A 21,526-nucleotide genomic window follows, 5' to 3' on the forward strand; every position below is an offset into this window, starting at 1 on the left:
AAACAGATTTTTAAAACCTTTTCAGACAAAGCTGCTTGTGAAATTAGCTGTTTTGTTGAAAACTGCTTTCTTCCATTCTCAGGTTTTCAATGCGCTTCCCATTCACGGTGCAGTACTGTATGAAATGTCTTGCTCTGCTGCCAGGGTGGCCTTTTTATTTAACCACCCAATATCAGCATATTTTTTGAACATACGTAGCTTAGTGCTATAGTGTTGTAACAATAGGTATAGCAGGTTCTCTGAATTTCCTGCTTTCATTTTTTTAAAAAAAGTTAAGTCTGTAGCCTCTTCGTTTGTGAAGATACAAGGGAAAATGCGTATCTCTGCAATGGAAGGGGCTAAAGACTTCTTTTAAAAAATTAAAGCTGGGAATTCAGAGAACCTGCTATGGCTATCATCACAGTGCTATAGTGATATTTTTAAAGAAATGTAAAAGCCCTGATCACCCTGGAAGGGGGCCTAGGCCTTCCCACACCAGAGGAAAAAGTGGCACTTTTTGAAATGGCCATTCATATACAGATGTAAATGCTGTTTGAAATGGCCATCCCCATATCGCTTTACATGAAGTCAGGGCAGTAATTGTTAACAACTGGATTAAAATGGAAATGTGAAAGGGCCCCGAGACTCCACTGGACTGGTGTCCCTTCTGTCCTGGAACAATCTGACTGTTCTTCGTGGTTGCCAAGAGTCCCAGAATGATGCAAGTGAAGGGTACAGACAGATTCTCACAGAACAACTGGGTTCCATATTTCTTTTCCCCCATTTGTTTAAATACTTATATCCCATCTTTTCTCCCAGGATCAAAAAGAGTCCAGTAGCACCTTTAAATTAACCAATTTTATTGTAGCATAAGCTTTCGAGAATCAAGTTCTCTTCGTCAGATGCATGGTACAGAAACTGGTCAAATATAGAAGAGGAGGGGGGAGGAGGGGAGGAGAGAGAAGATGCAATTACGGGGGGAGAGGGAGGATGCAACCAAAACATTCCTTTGCTAGTAAATGTAAACATCTCCTTTTGGTGTGGGGTCAGTTGTGAGGCTTCAAAGGAGTTTGCCGTGTTAGTTTGCAGCAGTAAAACAGCTAGACCATCCAATTCCTACAGGGCCGGATCTAGAGGGGGGGCGGGGGGGTAGTCTGCCCCCGGCGCCGTTAGGGGGCATCAAAATGACGTCATCACGCTGCGTCGGAAGCGTGCCCCGGGCGCCGGGAGCGCTAGATCCGGCCCTGAATTCCTTTGTAGTATAAGCCTTCAATAACCACAGCTCTCCCCGTCAGATGCATCTGACAAAGAGAACTGTGGTCCCCGAAAGCCCACGCCAGGCACCACTGGACTCCCCCAGACCCTGCCACTGTAAAGGAAATCTGTTACCTGTGATAATGTGATAACCATTCATAGTCCCTATTCAGTCCCAGCTTGACAGAGTCAAATTTGCATATGAATTCCAATTCAGCAGCCTCCCGTTGGATTTTGTTTTTGAAAGGTTTCTGTTGAACCACAGCGACCTTTAAGTCTTTGATGGAATGTCCTGGTAGATTGAAGTGTTCTCCCACTGGTTTCTGGACGTTTCCATTTCTAATGTCAGATTTGTGTCCATTTATTCTTTTGCGTAGAGGTTGGCTGGTTTGTCCAATGTACAGAGTCTCCCAGGAGTCTCTCCACTTCTCTTGCCTCCTTGTCTGCTTTTCTCATTTCCTGACAGAAAGGACGCATTTTATCGAACTTCACCGGGAGCAACTGATCCAGCGGACTTGCAACGTGGAGGGGGTCCTGGATATACTCTTTGGATCAGAAATCCTGGATGAAGAACAGTATCAAAGAGTACTGTTAAAAGGAACCAACCAGGAAAAAATGCGAGAACTCTACCAGCTGGTGCCGAGCTGGAACCGGGCTTGCAAGGACAAGCTGTACAGTGCACTGAAGATGAAGAACAAGTTCCTCGTCCAAGAACTTGAAGGGAGCTGAGGCAGCAAAGACGGCAGAATAATACCTTTGCAGGCACAGGAAATCCACCTCCACTCTCTCTCCTATTTTCTCTTTGCTATGCTGCACTTCACCTGCTGGTTTGAACACAGAGGTTGTTTTGTCCCAGTTGGTTGTTCCACCCTCCTCCTCTTTATCCAGTTCCCTGATAAGAGCTCCTGTAGCATAGCGGTTAAGTGGTTGGATTGCAAGTCAGCACTCTGCAGGTTTGACTTCCACTACTGCCATGAGCTCTGCAGGTGGCCTTGGGTAAGCCACTCCTCTCAGCCCCAGCAGTATTGTGGGGGTAATAACATGGACTTTGTTCACTGCTCTGAGCGGGACTCTATGTAGGAATTTAGCAAGTGTTTTCATTTCAGTCATGAAAGAGTTAAACTGTTTGTGTTACCTACTTAATTAGTAAACATACTTTGAATGTAACCATTAGAGCTTCGAATAAGATTCCCGCCATAGAAAGGGGTGTCACTAAGCATAATGAAGTAAGACTAGGATTTTCTATTGGGCAGTTAGTTTATTGGGGGCAATTAATTGCTTCTATATACTGAAGTTTTATTGCTCTTTGTTCACCTTTCTCTCCTCTCACTACCACTCTCACTCTTACTTACTTCTTATCTAGCAAGATGTAGTCAGCTTAGCAATTTATTATTTTCTCCAAATGTAACTCTAATTTTTATCCTTTAGTAAAGCAATTTTACAGAGCTACACTGGAGTGTGTGTGTGAATCTATTCTCATTACTTCCAATGCGCAATCTTTGCACAAACTCTGCTATATTTTCCTACACTCTAATACGTATTGCAGAGTGATGATGATGACGATGATTATAAGCAAAAGCAATACTTACTGCATAAATTACCATTTTAACTGAAGGCAAGAGAACTTTCTCTTATTTCACATCTTGTCATTTAGGGACTAAACATGTGAAAGCAAGGATAGTTTAATGGTTAGAGTGTCGGACTAAGATCTGGAAGAGCCAGGTTTGAATCCCCGCTCTGCCATGGAAGCTTGCTGGGTAACTTTGGGACAGTCACACACACTGGCCTAACCACTGACTTCTGAGGATAAAACAGAACAACCCTGTTCTTTGAGTCCCCACTGGGGAGAAAGGCACAGTATAAATGAAAAAGCATAAAATGAATGCATTTTCTGTAAAGCATGAAAAGGTGCCATTTTAAAATTGCCCATAGGAGGTGAAATATGCAGAAAGTTGAATTTGCCTATCTGTAGTAGAACTGCTCCAGAAGTACAGACCAGATCTTATTGATGATAATGTCAGATTAAGAAGATTCCCTTTACCTTTCTGTCTGTCTGGTGGTCTCTCTTGGTGGAGATGACATGGCCTGAAAACAGCTCCCCCACCTCACCCCTTTTAACATATTTAACTGTATGGAAATGTACTTGATACTGATTATACTACACTTGTACTGTGTAATCCACTTTGAGTCTCAGTGAGAAAGGCGGACTATACATGATATAAATGCACATTTATATAAATAAATGAATATTTATATATCTGCTGTGAATCTATCATCGAGCAGCAGGCGGCTACTGGGAAGGGGGAAATGGTGATAGCATGAAAAAGAAGGCTAAACATCTTGAAGATGTCACAGGACTCTGCTTGCTTTTTGGTTAAATTAGTGGCACTGCAGCAAGCTTCTGTGCATTTTTCATTCCCCTCGCTTCCAAATGGCCTCCCAGCCTCCACGTGGTTCCTAGTGGGCATTCCTGTCACTCATTGAAGACAAATGCAAATGCAAAAGCTGCTGTCGTAGGCTTTCTCCGTCTCTTCAGGCAGCCGTGCTAACGGAGAGGGGAAGGAACAGAAGGAAAAGGGGTGTGGGAGAGGGACTTCAGTACCCAGAAAAACTTGCGAAAATGATCAAGTGCCCTTCGTGTGGAAGATGTCACTTGTAGCGAGGCTCTCACGAAGACTGCCTTGGGCATGTACAGAGTACATAAACTTTTCCCACTCCTCCTATCTGAGGAAAGGAGTGCGGAGTCTCGAAAGCTCATACCCTGGGAATCTAGTTGGTCTTTAAAGTGTCCTGGACCCGAATCTTGCACCTCTCTCTCCTGAGCCTCACGTTCATTTGTAATTAAAAAGGCCACCGGGGAAGAGAGGAAAGACTGACACTTTTGCCATTAGCAAACTGAACTATCAGGACAGTCTGGAACCTTTTCGGAAGGAACCGTCTGGGCATGTACAGAGTGCCGTCGATCACCAGCAGCGGATGACTTAGAGGCCCCCACCGCACAGTTTACCTCCATAGCCTTCCAGTAGAATCCCCCAGACTGTGGTCAATCGTCCTGGGCTCAGCTGGACTTCTGTCCGAGCAAACCTACAAAGGGCGCTTTGGCGATGGGATGTATTCATTTATTTATATTTATGGTACGCCTTTCTCAGGGAGATCCCAGGCGAGGACCGAGGCGTGAGGGGGACCCTTTGGCCAGATTTGCGAACTTGGCCCGCCTGAAGGGCAAAGCCCGCCGTCCTATCCCCAAGCAAGCACTTTCGCCCGGGGCGTGGCCTCGCCCTTTCCGCGGCAGGCGCCGGTGGGTGGGGACGGCGCCCTGATTAGCATAAGGCGGCCCGACGCCCCTGCAGCGAGGGGGCCCTTCGGGGGAGCGGCAGGGGGCGCCTCCCCCCACTGCTTAAGGGCGGGGGCGAGGGGCGCCGCCGGGGGCGGGCGGGTGGCGCTCTCCGTCCCCTCCGGCTGGCCCGGCTGGGCGCTCCCCGTATGGTCAGGGCGAGTCGTCGGGCTGGGAGCCGAAATGCTGGCAAGCAGGGCGCTAACTTTGCGCAGTGGCGATATCGTAGCCTATGAGGTTAAACCGAGGCGCGATCATTGCTGATTGAAAACTTTTCCCAATGCCCCGCCGTGGCGACTTGCAACACAGTCGGCGCTGGCAATTTTTGAGCGTCTCCCCGGAAGCTGCTTTTGACTGTTCAAAAATCGAATTCTCTCCCCCCCTCCCCCCGCCCTCCATACTTACACAAAATTCGAATAGCTCAGTCTTTCACACTTTCAAACCTAACTACGGTTGACTACTTATAGCACACCGCGCTGCGACTCGACCGCACACTTTACTAACGCTAAAATCGATTACTCACAATTATATATTGTCGAAGGCTTTCTCGCAATACTCACAATTACTTCAAATCTGGTAACAGCTTATATCTACAGGTTAATGGCAGTAATGATTTTGTCCACTAGGTGGTGCTCAAGACGGTTTGTATGAACTGGGATGGAGGCTCCCATACCCAGATGTTTTCCAAAGACTGAGAGCCAAGCTACAAGTGACGCCTGACACAGGTTGGACGCTTGTCAGCTTCCCTCAAGTTTTGATGGGAAATGTAGGCATCCTGGTCTTGCAGCTGTAATGGAGAGCCAAGCTGTAAAACCAGGATGCCTACATTTCCCATCAAAACTTGAGGGAAGCTGACAAGTAGGGGTGTGCAAGGAAAAAACTTTCGGCTTTCTTGTTTCGGGATTACCCGAAACAAGATTCTCTACCGTTAAAGCCGAAAGCCGAAACAAGAATCTCTTTCGGGATTCGGGATTCGGGATTCTTTCGGCATTCTTTCGGCATTCTTTCGGGGTTTTTTTTTGGGAAAATGCCTCCGTCTTTCAGGACGCCTGGAGGAGGCATTTTCCCACCTAATAAGCCCAAAATTGGTGGGGACCTTCCTCTAACCCTTCTCTAACAACCACCCAAGTTTCAGACAGATTGGACTTTGGGGGGCCATGTTATGGCCCCCCAAAGCAGGTCCCCCCATCCTCCCATAAGAAAGCGAAGGAGCAGCATATTGTTAGCATGCTGCTGCTGATCTTTCTTCATTATTTCCTATGGGGAAAAAATGAAGAGGCAGGCTTCCTTTGCCAGGGGTGGCATTTTGCATGCAAAATGCCCCCCTACCCTCAGGGGCCCTTCTCCCACCCCTCCTCCCACCCCCCACCAAGGCTCAGCCTGCTCCCACTTGGGGGGGCCATTTCATGGCCTCCCCAAGTAGGTGCTCTAATCTCTACCACTGACAGCTGGGGGAGGCTTGTGTTGCCAGGGGTGGCATTTTGCATGCAAAATGCCCCCCAACCCTCTGGGGCCCTTCTCCCACCCCTCCTCCCACCCCCCACCAAGGCTCAACCTGCTCCCACTTGGGGGGGCATTTCATGGCCTCCCCAAGTAGATGCTCTGCTCTCATCTCTACCACTGACAGCTGGGGGAGGCTTGTGTTGCCAGGGGTGGCATTTTGCATGCAAAATGCCCCCCAGCCCTCTGGGGCCCTTCTCCCACCCTTCCTCCCACCCCCCACCAAGGCTCAGACTGCTCCCACTTGGGGGGGCCATTTCATGGCCTCCCCAAGTAGGTCCTCTCAGCCCCTAAAGTCCACCCCTTACAGCCCCACACAAACCCAATTCCCCCCCCAGCTGCCACACACAGACCCAAATCCCCACATTAGCCCCTCACAGACCCAAATCCACCCCCACCTGCCCTACACCCATAACCCCAGGAACAGGCTGGCAAAGGCCAGCCCTCTCCCTTTGTTCCCTATGCTGGGAACTTCTAAACTCTCTTTCCCTGGGCAATTCTGCACAGCCCAGGGGTGCCACAATGGTGGGCACACTTCTGAGTGCCAGCTGGTCCCTGTGAAAGAGCACCTGAACCACAGACACCCTCCCTCAAATTCCCCCACCACCTACAGAGATGGCTGGCCAGCCAGCCCCATTGTTCCCTATGATGGGAACCAACTGCACAACAAAGAATAAAACAAGAACAACACAAAATAAAGTTTTAAAAAAAATATATTCTCCCTTCCAAAGTACAAGTAGGCAAAGCATTATGACACATTACACCAGCAGTCCCCCACACAGAAAAATTAAAACAAAACTCACTTAACATCAGAGAATCACAAAGCATGATTCCTGTCAAAAACACTTTATTTCTTGAACAGCTTTAGGTTACACAGCAGGGGGGAACACCAAAGGGCATGGCAGCACTATCTTACACAAAAATAACACAACTCGCTTCACATTAAAGAATCACCCCCAAAAATTGCTGTCAAAAGCACTTTATTTCTGTAACTGCTTTAGGAAGGCACCACAGAGCAGGAAAGCAGTGTACTACACAAAAATAACACAACTCACTTCACATCAGAGAATCACACAAACACAATTGCTGTCAAAAACGGTGAAGTGGGTTGTATTATTTTTTGCAGTACATTGCTATCATGCCCTGTTGTGCCCTCCTACTGTGTAACCTAAAGCTGTTCAAGAAATAAAGTGTTTTTGCCAGGAATTGTGTTTTTGTGATTCTCTGATGTTAAGTGAGTTGTGTTATTTTTGTGTAAGATAGTGCTGCCATGCCCTTTGGTGTTCCCCCCTGCTGTGTAACCTAAAGCTGTTCAAGAAATAAAGTGTTTTTAACAGGAATTGTGCTTTGTGATTCTCTGATGTGAAGTGAGTTGTGTTATTTTTGTGTAAGATAGTGCTGCCATGCCCTTTGGTGTTCCCCCCTGCTGTGTAACCTAAAGCTGTTCAAGAAATAAAGTGTTTTTGACAGGAATCATGCTTTGTGATTCTCTGATGTTAAGTGAGTTTTGTTTTAATTTTTCTGTGTGGGGGACTGCTGGTGTAATGTGTCATAATGCTTTGCCTACTTGTACTTTGGAAGGGAGAATATAATTTTTTTTAAACTTTATTTTGTGTTGTTCTTGTTTTATTCTTTGTTGTGCAGTTGGTTCCCATCATAGGGAACAATGGGGCTGGCTGGCCAGCCATCTCTGTAGGTGGTGGGGGAATTTGAGGGAGGGTGTCTGTGGTTCAGGTGCTCTTTCACAGGGACCAGCTGGCACTCAGAAGTGTGCCCACCATTGTGGCACCCCTGGGCTGTGCAGAATTGCCTAGGGAAAGAGAGTTTAGAAGTTCCCAGCATAGGGAACAAAGGGAGAGGGCTGGCCTTTGCCAGCCTGTTCCTGGGGTTATGGGTGTGGGGCAGGTGGGGGTGGATTTGGGTCTGTGAGGGGCTAATGTGGGGATTTGGGTCTGTGTGTGGCAGCTGGGGGGGAATTGGGTTTGTGTGGGGCTGTAAGGGGTGGACTTTAGGGGCTGAGAGGACCTACTTGGGGAGGCCATGAAATGGCCCCCCCAAGTGGGAGCAGTCTGAGCCTTGGTGGGGGGTGGGAGGAAGGGTGGGAGAAGGGCCCCAGAGGGCTGGGGGGCATTTTGCATGCAAAATGCCACCCCTGGCAACACAAGCCTCCCCCAGCTGTCAGTGGTAGAGATGAGAGCAGAGCACCTACTTGGGGAGGCCATGAAATGCCCCCCCAAGTGGGAGCAGGCTGAGCCTTGGTGGGGGGTGGGAGGAGGGGTGGGAGAAGGGCCCCAGAGGGTTGGGGGGCATTTTGCATGCAAAATGCCACCCCTGGCAACACAAGCCTCCCCCAGCTGTCAGTGGTAGAGATTAGAGCACCTACTTGGGGAGGCCATGAAATGGCCCCCCCAAGTGGGAGCAGGCTGAGCCTTGGTGGGGGGTGGGAGGAGGGGTGGGAGAAGGGCCCCTGAGGGCTGGGGGGCATTTTGCATGCAAAATGCCACCCCTGGCAAAGGAAGCCTGCCTCTTCATTTTTTCCCCATAGGAAATAATGAAGAAAGATCAGCAGCAGCATGCTAACAATATGCTGCTCCTTCGCTTTCTTATGGGAGGATGGGGGGACCTGCTTTGGGGGGCCATAACATGGCCCCCCAAAGTCCAATCTGTCTGAAACTTGGGTGGTTGTTAGAGAAGGGTTAGAGGAAGGTCCCCACCAATTTTGGGCTTATTCGGTGGGAAAATGCCTCCTCCAGACGTCCTGGAAGACGGAGGCATTTTCCCATAGAAAAGCCGAAAGAAAGCCGAAAGAATCCCGAAACGTTTCGGCTTTTTTCTTTCGGCTACCCGAAACGTTTCGGCATTCCCCGAAACGTTTCGGCATTCCCCGAAAGAAGCCGAAACACTTTTGTTTCGGCATTCTTTCGGCATTCTGAATGCCGAAACGCACATCCCTACTGACAAGTGTCCAACCTGTGTAAGGCGTCACTTGTAGCTTGGCTCTGAGAAACCTGCACATTCATTTATCCAAAAGCCCGCCGTTCTGTAGCGAGTGTCCACTGGCTTTCCAGGCTCCCTAGATCATGTGAGGGGGAAAAATAGCCACCTGCAAAACAGTTTTTCTCCAGTTTCCCACACAGTTTTACTTGTGTGGACTGGTCATGCTCTCTGGTTCCCTAACCATTCAGGCAGGCAGGTGGAGTGTGTGCGTCCCTGTTTTTCCTAAAGCAGTGTGGGAGGGGGGGATTTTAGCAGAAAAATAAAAGTGCTGCTCTTCCAGGATGATCTTCTACTTGGGAGTGCAGTCTTAGTACAGGAAAAACAGCCTCCCTTCCCCATACACCCAGGCAGTGTTCCAGCCAGCCCTGCTGTTTTCCTCTGGCTGTAGAGTGTGGCTTTCCACTATGCTGCATCTTCAGGATGGGGGAAGATTGTACCTGTTGGATTTCTGCCTGCTATGCCTCAGACAGGCAAGCAATTCTTGCCCTGTCTAAAGCATAATAGTTCACAAAGTCCCGCTCTGCTTTTTAAAAATTCAGTGTATTTCAGCTGAAGGCAGGTTTAGGGCCGTCTGTTTTCTGTCACAGCCTTATTCAGGACACAGGAAATGACCTCATGCTAGCCCTGTTCACAAATTACAGGAAATGCACCTGCGATCTGTAGACAACCTGATTTTTCTTTCTAGTGCATTGGGTAATTTTCCTTACCTGGAAGGCGCAGGCGGGCACAGCTTACACAACCCATTTATCCAGGCACTGGTTTCCTCTGCAAGGCAAGCACGGCTTGACTCTTTGGCACAAACAGATGAAGGCACATAGTTCATATGTTCCCTGTAAGGTGCGTTAGGCCATTGGTCTTTCAAAGCTGCATCTATTCAGACTGGCAGCTCTCCGGGGTCTTAGGCAGAGGCCTTTCTTATCAACTACTGCCTGAGCCTTTAAACTGGAGTGGCCATGCTTCGAACCTGAGACCAAGTAGATGCCCTGCTACCAAACATTTCAGCTGTTTTACAACCAGCATCATCAGGCAGCATTGGCTCTCTAAGGGCCGGGAGACCCATCCTTTTTTCACCGAGCCTGAGACCCACTGAACCTCTCCTGGCACCCAGCAGCCCTGCTGAATCAACCCCAGTCTAGCCCAATGTATTTTTTTACAGACTTGTTCTTCTACCATCACTACCCCCTGCAACCAGAACCAACTGGTGTAGTGGCTACAGTGTCGGACTAGGATCTGGGAGTCCCAGGTTCGAATCCCCACTTTGCCATGGAAGCTCACTGGGTGACTTGACCTAGTTATGCTTTCTCTCAGCCTACCCTGCCTCACAAGGATAGTTAGGTGGCTAGCTGTGTTAGTCTGCAACAGAAGAGCTCGATTGTTGTCCGGTGGCGCCTTGGAGTCCAATCGGGTTTTCAGAGTGTAAGCTTCCGAAAAAGAGATTTGACTCCCCAAAGCTTACTCTAAGGTGCCGCTGGATTCAGATCCTGCCTCACAAGGTTGGCTTATTGATTGGTATTCTATACCGTCTTTCCCCCATGTTTAGTGCTGGAGGCGGTTTACAATATAAATATACAATACGAAGTGGTGGTTGTGAGGATTGAAAAAAGAGGAGGGGAAGATGGTTGTTGTGGGTTGTATAGAGGAAATCCGCGTAAACAGCTTGGGGTCCTCATTGGAGGGAAAGCGACGTATAAATGTTTTTTTAGGAGCTCTTTTCTCTCCTGGACCTGGCCACGCGCTGCAAAAACTGCAAGTTCCAGCTGCACGCCGGAAACCGCCACTTCCTCGCCCAGAAAGCGCTTGCCTCGTTGCAGAAGAGCCTCAGGGCTCAGACCCCTCCTCCTCCTCCCTCAGCACCAATCAGCGCGGCCGCAGAGTGCCCCCCTCCCTCCCTCCCGTGCAGCCAGACGCTCCCGCGCGGCCGCTTCTGTCCCGGGAAAAGGCGCTGCTGCAGCTGCAGCCGGCGGTGAAGGATCGCGATGGGGAAGACCCTCCGCGACCACCTGGTGGACGCGCTGGAGGACCTGGAGGAGGAGCAGCTGAAGAAGTTCAAGCGCAAGCTGAACGAGATCCCCGTCCGGGCGGGCTTCGACAACATCCCCCGGGGGCGGCTGCAGAAGGCGGATGCCCTGGACACCTGCGACCTGCTCATCAGCTACTACACGGACGCTTACGCCGTGCAGGTGACCGCTGAGGTGCTGGAGAGCATCAACCTCAAATGCCAGGCGAAGAAGCTCCTCTCGGTCACCGGGATCGGTAAGGAGACATCGGGATCGGGAGCGTCGCTCGATCCGGATCGTTTCTTCGTGGGGATGGGGCGGCCGGGAGGAGAAACGTCTCCACCTGCTTTCGGGTGCACGAGAACGTTTTGTTCCCCTTTTGGAAGGTCTTGGCCAACCTGGGTGGTTGGGTGGGGGAGTGAGAAGAAGGGAAGCGCTTCGTGTTAAACCCAACAGCCTTTTGTTCTCCGCTGTTCTTCCTGGAAATGCCTCGATTTGGTTTCACTTTCCTATAGAGTTCCCTCCTGCCTGGCATTCGTCTCCTGAAACTGTGTTGTTCTAACTGAACTTTGTGCACAGCCTTAAAAGGCCGAAACGATTGGCTGGCGGAAACCCTTCCCCCTGCTGCTCATGTTTTAAGGAAATCGTCAGCTAGGCGCGCATTGCGTCCTCCTTCTGCTTGAGGCAATGGGCTAGAGCAGGCGTGACATAAAATGCATGGATTGTGCTGATCTGCAGCCATGTAATAAATGCTGCTGGAAATTAGACTAAACTTTGACTTTCCATTTTATCTGGGAGGGGCGGAGCCGGGCACAAGGGCACCAGGAAGCAAAAAGAAAAAAAGTAATCCATCCATCGAACATGCAAAAATGTAACATAATGGGAAAGACAACTGAAGATATTTTGGCAAAACTTTTTTGAATTTTTTAAAAATCAAAACATCTTAGTTTCTTATTTAAGAACATCAGGTTCACATTTTTTGTCTTCCTTTCCAGAATAAACACCCTAATTGGAGTGCTGGAAAAATGTTAATCCCTGTACTGGGCCTTTGTAAAATATGTACCCTCTAACAGCCCTTGGAGCACTCTCTAAAATGGATGTTGAGCTCCTATTTGAAAAAGTTGTACTCCTGCAGCAAGTGACACAAAAGTTGTTAATCACCAAAATAGTAAATGGCTTTGGTGCTAGTCACAGTTGGAGTAACTTCTCTTGATACTCAAGATTTTTGGATTATACAGGACTCTTCTGAAGAAGAGGGAAAGTAGATAAAACTTTGTTACATTAACTGGCAAAACTGATTCCTTTCATTTTATTACTGGCCCTTTTTACCAATAGCCCCTTCCAAACACCCAACTCTAGCTGCTTTATTTCCTCTTTCAGAGAGTGTTAAAATGGATTTACATTAACAATCTGATTTCCTCGTAACTTCCTAGGAACAATGGGTTCCAGGTTGCCATGAGTCTGAGGTAAACTGATTGTGTGATCTGACTTTGAAAGCTTCTTTTATCCCTACAATCTGAAATCTGTGGAATCTTCCAAAACTACAGCTTTGCTGTCTACTGAATCCCCTCTTTTCCTACCCTGCTACTCTCCTCCTCTGTTACAAAATAGGTGGCTGTACCTGTAATAAACTGGGAGGAAAAAAAGGAGGGCAGAACCCTACAGGATACAAAAAATGATTCTTTATATAATATTTTCAAAATTCCAAAAGTGCAATGTGCTCATAACACTTCCTACAGTGTCTTCAAAGTTTCAAAAATGCAACGTGCTCATAACACTCCATACATGTTGCTCGCTGCATAGCTGATAAGCCCTATGTTTGGTTTAGAAACAGAAGCTCCTGAAGAAGCAGGCGTGAAATCTGTTCGCAGCCGGCCTCAGATTGAGAGATTGAGAGCGTTCCAGGGGAGAGCGTTCTAGGGTGTGCTATCCCAGGAGGAAGCACTCCCCAGCGTTTGTTTCCTCACTGGCAATTACATCTGCACCATGCTGGAATGAAACAACAACTAAGATATTTCCACCTTAAGTCATAATAACATAGAAGGATAAACTGACTTCAAACAAAGACTCAAGCCTATGTAGGCTATTCTCTCCCGGAAAATATTTCATGAACTGGTTATTTAAATGGTATCATCTCTAATTCATCCTACCTTGTAAGATTGTTTATGTAATATGTACTGAATCATGTATGGAGTGTTATGAGCACGTTGCATTTTTGAAACTTTGAAGACACTGTAGGAAGTGTTATGAGCACATTGCACTTTTGGAATTTTGAAAATATTATATAAAGAATCATTTTTTGTATCCTGTAGGATTCTGCCCTCCTTTTTTTCCTCCCACTCTCCTCCTCTGTGGCTTCTTAGACTTCCATGTTTAGGATTGTGCATAAACAGGCCACAACATGGAACATTCTAGCAAGTTCCTGACAGGATTCTGGGCTATAAATCACTCCTTTGTGTTTCCTTATAGTTGTTTCATACACGTACCTACTCCTTCTCTTTCTCTTCCAGGTAACAGTGGCTCTGTTCAGACTGCTGAGCAATCCTCCCATGGCTTCTCAGGAAGAAATGGTAAGCCCTTCCAATCTGTTAAGAAATAGTCAATCCCCAGTCATGTTTGGGGACCAGACAGTGTGGCTGTTTGCTAGCCACTCCAGCCGTGGCTTCCTGCCACACTGACACTATTACAAACTAATCAGTTTTATACTATTGTAATCACCATCGCTTCTACCCCCCAAAGAATCCTGGGAATTGTAGTTTGCTGAGGTACTAAGAATTCTGTGTAGGAAAACCCTACCTAGCCTCCCCTCACAAAGCTATGATTCTTGGGGCACTGGGAAGGAGGAAATGACTGGAAAACAGTTTAAGTCTTTGACATGGACATTTCCCTAGATTCCTGTTCTTTCTTTCTCTGATAGGGCCTCAGGAGGAGCCACACTTCATTGACAAACACCGGGCCGAGCTGATCCAGAGGACGTCCACAGTGGAGGGGGTTCTGGATCTGCTGCACGGGACCATCCTAGATGATGAGCAGTACGAAAGAATCGCTTCACGGGAGACAAACCAGTTTAAAATGCGGGAGCTGTACAAGCTGGTGCCGAGCTGGGACCGCTCTTGCAAGGACCGGCTGTATGAGGCCTTGAAGGCCAAGAACAAGTTCCTTGTTCAAGATCTTGAAGGGAGATGAGGCCGCCAAGAAGAAAGAGCAACGCCATCCCAAGGCACAGGGAAAGCAAATCACATGGGAAACTCAGGGGCCTGGGGGATATCATCTCCCAAACATCCACTTTGCCCCCCATTGGGAAGATACCCCTTTTCTACTGCAGGGCAGGTAATGCAGACAGGGCACGTGGGAACAATTCCGTGATCTTAGAAACAGTTGAGTAAGATGTCTGTTGTGCGACAATCCAGGAATAGCTATCCATCCTCTTCTATCCATTGACTTGTATCCAATAACTTTCTACAGGCAATGATTACTGTAATGAATTGAGGGACAAATATTCTGAGCAGGGGGACCAATTTTTTTTTTAATATCTCCAGTGAAACCGACCTTTCCACTGATGCTCAGGTAGGGCATTATGAAGCCCACACTGTAAGTTTTGTAAAGTGCACCTCTAGTCCTTGTTGTAGAAAAGCAAAAGAAAAATTACAGCTGTTCAGTAAAAAGTCTCTTCTTTGCTCTGGCTATGGCCAGAAAATATAGTGATGTGATTGACAAGCTAAGAGGCCTGTATTGGCCTATGACAGCAAAAGAGGTACAATGCGGGACTTCTCTGCTCCCTTTGTTTGCCAAATCATAGCAGATGCAAATTTAGTAAAAAAACAAATGAAATAACAGGTCCCTCATTGCCCAGTAACACAAATGAGGTATGCTGTTTAAGTACGTTGAAAATGAGTATTCATAATTTGTGTCTTGTTTGCTGCCTTGGGCATTTCCACTTCGGTGTTGGCCTCCATTCTGAATATTATTTGATATTCCTACTAAACAGAAAACAAAGGGAAGGGAAGGGAGAAGGTGCAGTAATGCATAATGAGATTTTTTTCTTGATGCAGATGGCACAATGAACAATCAAACTTGATTTTAATAGCCCATACGACTCTCTGGATTGATGTCCTTTCCTTGCTCCTGTTCTCTGCAGGTGCATTCCCATAGTCTTCTTTATGTTTTATTATAGACTATTTTACCAACATTCCCCCAAAAGGTTTTTTTAATTGGGAAAGAAGCATCTTTTAAGTATTTGTTAATTACAATTTGTTATGTTTGTGGAATAATCTTCTGCATGCCTTGTGGGTGGTTTTTAATAAATACAAGTTAAGCGTGTGATTCCAGGCTGCGACTTTATTCAGAGGGTGAGAAGGTGGGATTGGAATGCTCTGGCATTTGAGATACAGAAGAATTCTGCCAGAGATCTCATGCAGTGCTAGAAACTTCGTCCCTCTCTGCAGGGCTCCCTGGAAGCCAGCTTTGAATATCTACAGACCAGTGCAGCAGATTTTCCGTAAGCCTTTATGGGGCGTGGTGAGCTGGTGGCAAAGCTATATAGAAATCCAACTCCCAACTGCCACGTAATGTCTTCCATTCTTGGTTCTTTGTTGGTTCTTTTCCACTTTTTTGTATGTGCTTCCACACACCGGCACAACTAAGAGATCAGGTGAAACCTGGCTGTTTGTAGTGGAGCCATTAGGGGAAAGAATCATGGACTTTCTGTTCTTCATAGGCAGTTCCTCTTGCAAAACAGAACAAAGAAAACCTGGAACTAAAAATGCTTAAGCAAAAAACAAAACATAAAATTGCCCATAAAGGTTTTTAAAAATTCAGAGATGGAAAACAAAGTTGAAAGAATCTGAGAATCCAAGACATGAATCCTCCCCTGGAAAACACAAGATTATCTGCATGTTTGTCCCAGTGGGGCAAATAGTGACTCTGTGGGGCCATTTCAGATATTTATTTTATTTATGTCATTTATAGTACGTCTTTCTCACAGACTCAAGGTGGATTACATAGTGTGAGATTAGTACGATCAGTATCAAGGACAAGGGCAAGCATTTCCATATGGTGTAAAGGATATTTACATAAACAATGTCATCAGGTAAATGAATACAAGTTTACAAAGACAGCATTAGCAATATGGGATTGAAGAATTGCTGAAACAGAAGATAATCAATTCTAGGATTGACATTACACAACATGAAGCACAGCTAGTATATAGGAGTACATATTTAAAGCAACAGATAATATAGAAGGCAACAGTGAATTTTATGGTCCCTAACTTGTTAGCGAAACATCTGAGACCCCCCCCCCACAGACACACACACAATACCACCCTCCTATCTGAGTAAAACCGTTTTGAATAATTCGGTTTTGCATTGTTTGCAGAAAGCCAGGAGCATGGGGGCTCTCCTGACCTCAGGCCAGCTGTTCCACAGGGTGGGGGGCCACCACAGAGAAAGCCCATGTACAGGCTGCTGTTAGGGTGGCTGAACTAAATCCCTCCCTCTTGTGCTGTGGTCCCAATCAAAATCACCACCACCCTGTGCATGTTTCCAAAGACAAAAAGTAACAATTTTGGGAGCTCTGCTCACAAAACATTTGAACATGTCATTTGGCACAGGAAACCTGAACTTTGAGATGGAAGCAAATAAGCAAGAGGTTTATGGGCTTCCTTGATGGTTGATGGGAAGAGTTTGGGTCTGGGAAATCCCTAACCAAGGTCAATTCCACTAAGTGTGAACTTAATAATGGAATGCTCGAAGTGACGGAGCAATCCTAAAGACACTTTCCTTAGATTGAGCCCAATTTAAAATACCTGAGTAGGATTAGAAGATGAGTTTCTTAGGATTGCCCTGTTAATTACATAGGCTGAGAGCCTAGAAACAAGTTCTGCACATGCTAGGCAGCCTCTGCCATGGAATTTGCTGCTTCTGCTAGTACTTCCTTTTGTGCAAGATCAATGGTTTTCATTAAACTCTTGCACAAATGGAAAAGTGAACCATCTCCACAGCAGATCTAGTGCACAAAGAACTCATTTATTGGCTCCAAGACATAATCCTTTCTGGAAAGCAGCTAATGGTACACAATATATAGTTACTCCTTTACCTTTCCCCTGAGGATCTGTAAGCAACATTCTAGGTCCCGGTTGCGTCTTGCCCACAGGATAAATCCAGATGTACTACCTGCTGTGAGTTTTTCTACATTGGATGACTTCCACACTTAATGTGGATATTTGTCAGAATAGACTCAATATTTTTAATAAGCTGTTAGATATACTGTGCCATCCTAATAAGAAATCAATGATATTTCAATGACATACAATATAAAATCAATAATACCATACAAGATATCATTTGAATTTTGCCATTAGCCAGACAGAGGTGGTAGATTCTAGGGCATCATTTGCAGACAGTAAATCTCATGTTTATTTACTTCATTTCTAGGCCTTGAAAGATATTGTAGGTGATAACCAGTACGATGGTTGTTGTGGGTTTTCCGGGCTGTATTGCCGTGGTCTTGGCATTGTAGTTCCTGACGTTTCGCCAGCAGCTGTGGCTGGCATCTTCAGAGGTGTAGCACCAAAAGACAGAGATCTCTCAGTGTCACAGTGTGGAAAAGACGTAGGTCATTTGTATCTACTCAGGAGGGGTGGGGTTGATCTGAGTCATCCTGTAAGAGTTTCCCAGGGTGTGGAATGCTAATGGTGGGAGGCTTCACTGTATCCTGAGGAGGTTCTTTTGCATATGGATTGGTACTTGATGTGCTAATCTTCTCTGCAGGGCTATTGTCGGGGATAGAATGTTTTGTTAGCCTGGTGTTTTTCAGAACTGGCAACCATGCTCTGTTCATTCTTAAGGTTTCTTCTTTCCTGTTGAAGTTTTGCTTATGCTTGTGAATTTCAATGGCTTCCCTGTGCAGTCTGACAAAGTAGTTGGAAGTGTTGTCCAGTATTTTGGTGTCCTGGAATAAGATACTGTGCCCTGTTTGAGTTAGGCTATGTTCAGCCACTGCTGATTTTTCAGGTTGTCCAAGTCTGCAGTGTCTTTCATGTTCTTTTATTCTTGTCTGGATGCTACGCTTTGTGGTCCCAATGTAAACTTGTCCACAGCTGCAGGGTATACGGTATACTCCTGCAGAGGTTAGGGGGTCTCTACTGTCTTTTGCTGATCGTAGCATCTGTTGTATTTTTTGGGTGGGTCTGAATACTGCTTGAAGGTTATGCTTTTTCATAAGCTTTCCCATCTGATCAGTAATTCCTTTGAGATATGGCACACAAAGAGAGAAATGCCATCAAGACCCTCAATGCAGATCTAGACATCATCATTCTACCAGCTGATAAAGGCAATGCTACAGTGATCATGAAAACAGAGGAATACAAAAAGAAGATTAAGGAACTCCTGGACCCCTCCACCTACAAAAAACTAAAACGAGATCCCACTTGCAAAATCACCAGGCTAACAAATGCACTGATCAAGAATTCCTCACTACATCCCGACACGCACAGAAAACTATGCAAGACTGAAGCACAGCCACCTAGACTATATGGACTCCCCAAAATACATAAGGATTCAGTCCCACTCCGACCCATTGTGAGTGCCATTGGTTCACCGACATATGAATTAGCTAGACATCTGGCAGATCTCCTGCAGGACCACATCGGGAAAACCTCGTCTTACATCAAAGATTCAGCAGATTTCATCAACAAAATCAGTTCTCTGAAACTCAATCCACAAGACATACTTGTCAGTTTTGATGTTGTATCCCTGTTTACCAAGGTTCCAGTAAAAGACACTATTGCACTTATTAATCAGATTTTCCCAGAGGATGTAACAGCCTTATTCCACCATTGTCTGACAACCAGTTACTTCCAATGGGACAACGAATTCTATGAACAGATGGATGGGGTGGCCATGGGGAGCCCACTCAGCCCAGTTATAGCAAACTTCTACATGGAACATTTTGAAAAAAACAGCTCTAGAATCAGCACCCCACAAACCTAGTGTATGGTTCCGGTTTGTGGATGATACATTTATCATTTGGAGCCATGGGGAGGAAGAATTGATGGGGTTTTTGAATCATCTCAACAACATCCACCTGAACATACAATTCACAATGGAGAAAGAAATCGAGGGAAAACTCCCATTCCTGGATACCTTGGTCATCCGCAAAGCAAACTTTCAGTTAGGTCACAAGGTCTACAGGAAACCAACTCACACTGATCGGTACTTACACAAAAACTCCAATCACCACCCCCGACTGAAAAGAGGCATAATGAAAACATTAGTGGATCGTGCAAGACGGATATGTGAGCCGCACTTTCTCAATGAGGAAATTAATCATCTAAACCACGCACTTCAGGCAAATGGCTACTCCAGAAATGAAATCTGAAGAGCAATCAAACCCAGGATGAATCAAACAACCAAGGAAAAACAGTCTCCTACAGGAAAAGTGTTTTTGCCATATATCAAAGGAATTACTGATCAGATGGGAAAGCTTATGAAAAAGCATAACCTTCAAGCAGTATTCAGACCCACCCGAAAAATACAACAGATGCTACGATCAGTAAAAGACAGTAGAGACCCCCTAACCTCTGCAGGAGTATACCGTATACCCTGCAGCTGTGGACAAGTTTACATCGGGACCACAAAGCGTAGCATCCAGACAAGAATAAAAGAACATGAAAGACACTGCAGACTTGGACAACCTGAAAAATCAGCAGTGGCTGAACATAGCCTAACTCAAACAGGGCACAGTATCTTATTCCAGGACACCAAAATACTGGACAACACTTCCAACTACTTTGTCAGACTGCACAGGGAAGCCATTGAAATTCACAAGCATAAGCAAAACTTCAACAGGAAAGAAGAAACCTTAAGAATGAACAGAGCATGGTTGCCAGTTCTGAAAAACACCAGGCTAACAAAACATTCTATCCCCGACAATAGCCCTGCAGAGAAGATTAGCACATCAAGTACCAATCCATATGCAAAAGAACCTCCTCAGGATACAGTGAAGCCTCCCGCCATTAGCATTCCACACCTTGGGAAACTCTTACAGGATGACTCAGCTCAACCCCACCCCTCCTGAGTAGATACAAATGACCTACGTCTTTTCCACACTGTGACACTGAGAGATCTCTGTCTTTTGGTGCTACACCTCTGAAGATGCCAGCCACAGCTGCTGGCGAAACGTCAGGAACTACAATGCCAAGACCACGGCAATACAGCCCGGAAAACCCACAACAACCATCGTTCTCCGGCCGTGAAAGCCTTCGACAATACATCGATAACCAGTACCTTGAATTATTCCCAGAAACTAATCAGTAATTAATATAGGGACTGTGAATAGGTGTAATATGCTTACTCCTCCAAGCTCTTGATAGTAAACGAGCCATTGCATTCTATACCATCTGGAATTTCTGAGTAGTCTTCAAGGGTAAAACCATGTAGAGCGCATTACAGTAGTCTAGCTATGGGGTTACCATGGCATGGATCAATGCATCGGGTCAAACTAGGGAGTTATTTTCTGGCTAAGTAAAGACAAGAATGCTTTTTGGGGGCAGCTGTATTGACTTCTCCAGCAATAATGCTGAGTTGAAGGAAACTTTGACTCCCAAAAGCTTATACCATGGAAATCTTGTTGGTCTTTAAGGTGCTACTGGACCCAGATCTTGCTGAATTGAGAATACCCCCTAGATTCTTAGCCGAGTGAGTGAACTTCGTCAAATGTGGGTAGCACAATACCCATCAAGACCTCAGTATTCTTGACCAGCATCATCACCTCTGTCATGCTGGAAATGTTATTATTGAGGTTTGAAGACTTTCATAAAATCTGTATGGAACTTCAAGGTTTATAATCATTATATTTCTACCTTCACATGCTTCCGTGTCTCAGACACTGGAATGTCTTGTGGGTCAGAGAATGGAATGGATTGTTTGGAAAGAAAGGGAAATCCTGACAAATTGTTGTGGCAAGAAAAAAAATAACCTTGGTCCCGAAAAGCAACAAGAGTCAGCTGAAAAGCTCAAACTGCTCTCTAGAAGCTGAGCTTTCAGTTTTGGAGAAGATTTCCAGGAAATCATCTGCTTTCTTTTCTTACTCTGCCATGACCAGCCCAGGGAAGGAAGCAAGTATGGGCAGAAATACTAACATGTGAGTCATTTCCCTAGAAGTGAGAGGACGAGCCCACTCCTGATGTGTGCTCATTGCTAATATATAAAAAAGGAGTGGTAATCTTCAAAAGGCACATGAATCATTTGTGTAATAATGAAGGGCCTTATCCCTTCTTGGAGGGTATTTCTTCTGACCTGCAAGCCTTAACTCCAGCTCCTTGGGAGGTGGGCTGAAATCAGTAACTTGTTGGAATAAAATACACGGGTCTGGCATGTGGGGTTTTAGAAACCTTTCTCTATTTTTTGTTTGTTTTCTAGACCGGAAAGGCAGGTGCTTGACATTTGATGAGAAAGTATCCGCT

The 21,526-nt window shown here is 46.1% G+C and overlaps 2 protein-coding genes and 1 non-coding gene across 5 annotated transcripts in view; all 3 read left to right on the forward strand.

Annotated features, from left to right (window-relative positions):
- LOC129338334 (uncharacterized) overlaps positions 1-2,660 on the forward strand; it is a 90,851-nt gene extending 88,191 nt beyond the window's left edge. For all 3 annotated transcript variants that reach the window (XM_054992468.1, XM_054992471.1, XM_054992470.1), the window contains one exon: positions 1,700-2,660. In XM_054992468.1, the coding sequence (XP_054848443.1) occupies positions 1,700-1,962 (263 nt within the window). In that variant the 3' untranslated portion in view covers positions 1,963-2,660. The remainder of the gene's footprint in view (positions 1-1,699) is intronic.
- Positions 2,661-4,770: 2,110 nt separating this feature from the next.
- LOC129340745 (U4 spliceosomal RNA) lies at positions 4,771-4,911 on the forward strand. The gene has a single exon (XR_008598051.1). It is a non-coding gene; the product is annotated as a U4 spliceosomal RNA (small nuclear RNA).
- Positions 4,912-10,963: 6,052 nt separating this feature from the next.
- Positions 10,964-15,384, forward strand: LOC129338874 (apoptosis-associated speck-like protein containing a CARD). Its single transcript, XM_054993402.1, has 3 exons — positions 10,964-11,317; positions 13,572-13,631; positions 13,979-15,384. The coding sequence occupies exons 1-3, from the start codon at positions 11,041-11,043 to the stop codon at positions 14,245-14,247; spliced, it is 606 nt and encodes a 201-aa protein (XP_054849377.1). The 5' UTR covers positions 10,964-11,040; the 3' UTR covers positions 14,248-15,384.
- The last annotated feature ends 6,142 nt before the right edge of the window (positions 15,385-21,526 follow it).

Source organism: Eublepharis macularius, chromosome 12 (assembly GCF_028583425.1).
Source record: "Eublepharis macularius isolate TG4126 chromosome 12, MPM_Emac_v1.0, whole genome shotgun sequence".
In the NCBI taxonomy this organism is placed as follows: Eukaryota; Metazoa; Chordata; class Lepidosauria; order Squamata; family Eublepharidae; genus Eublepharis; species Eublepharis macularius.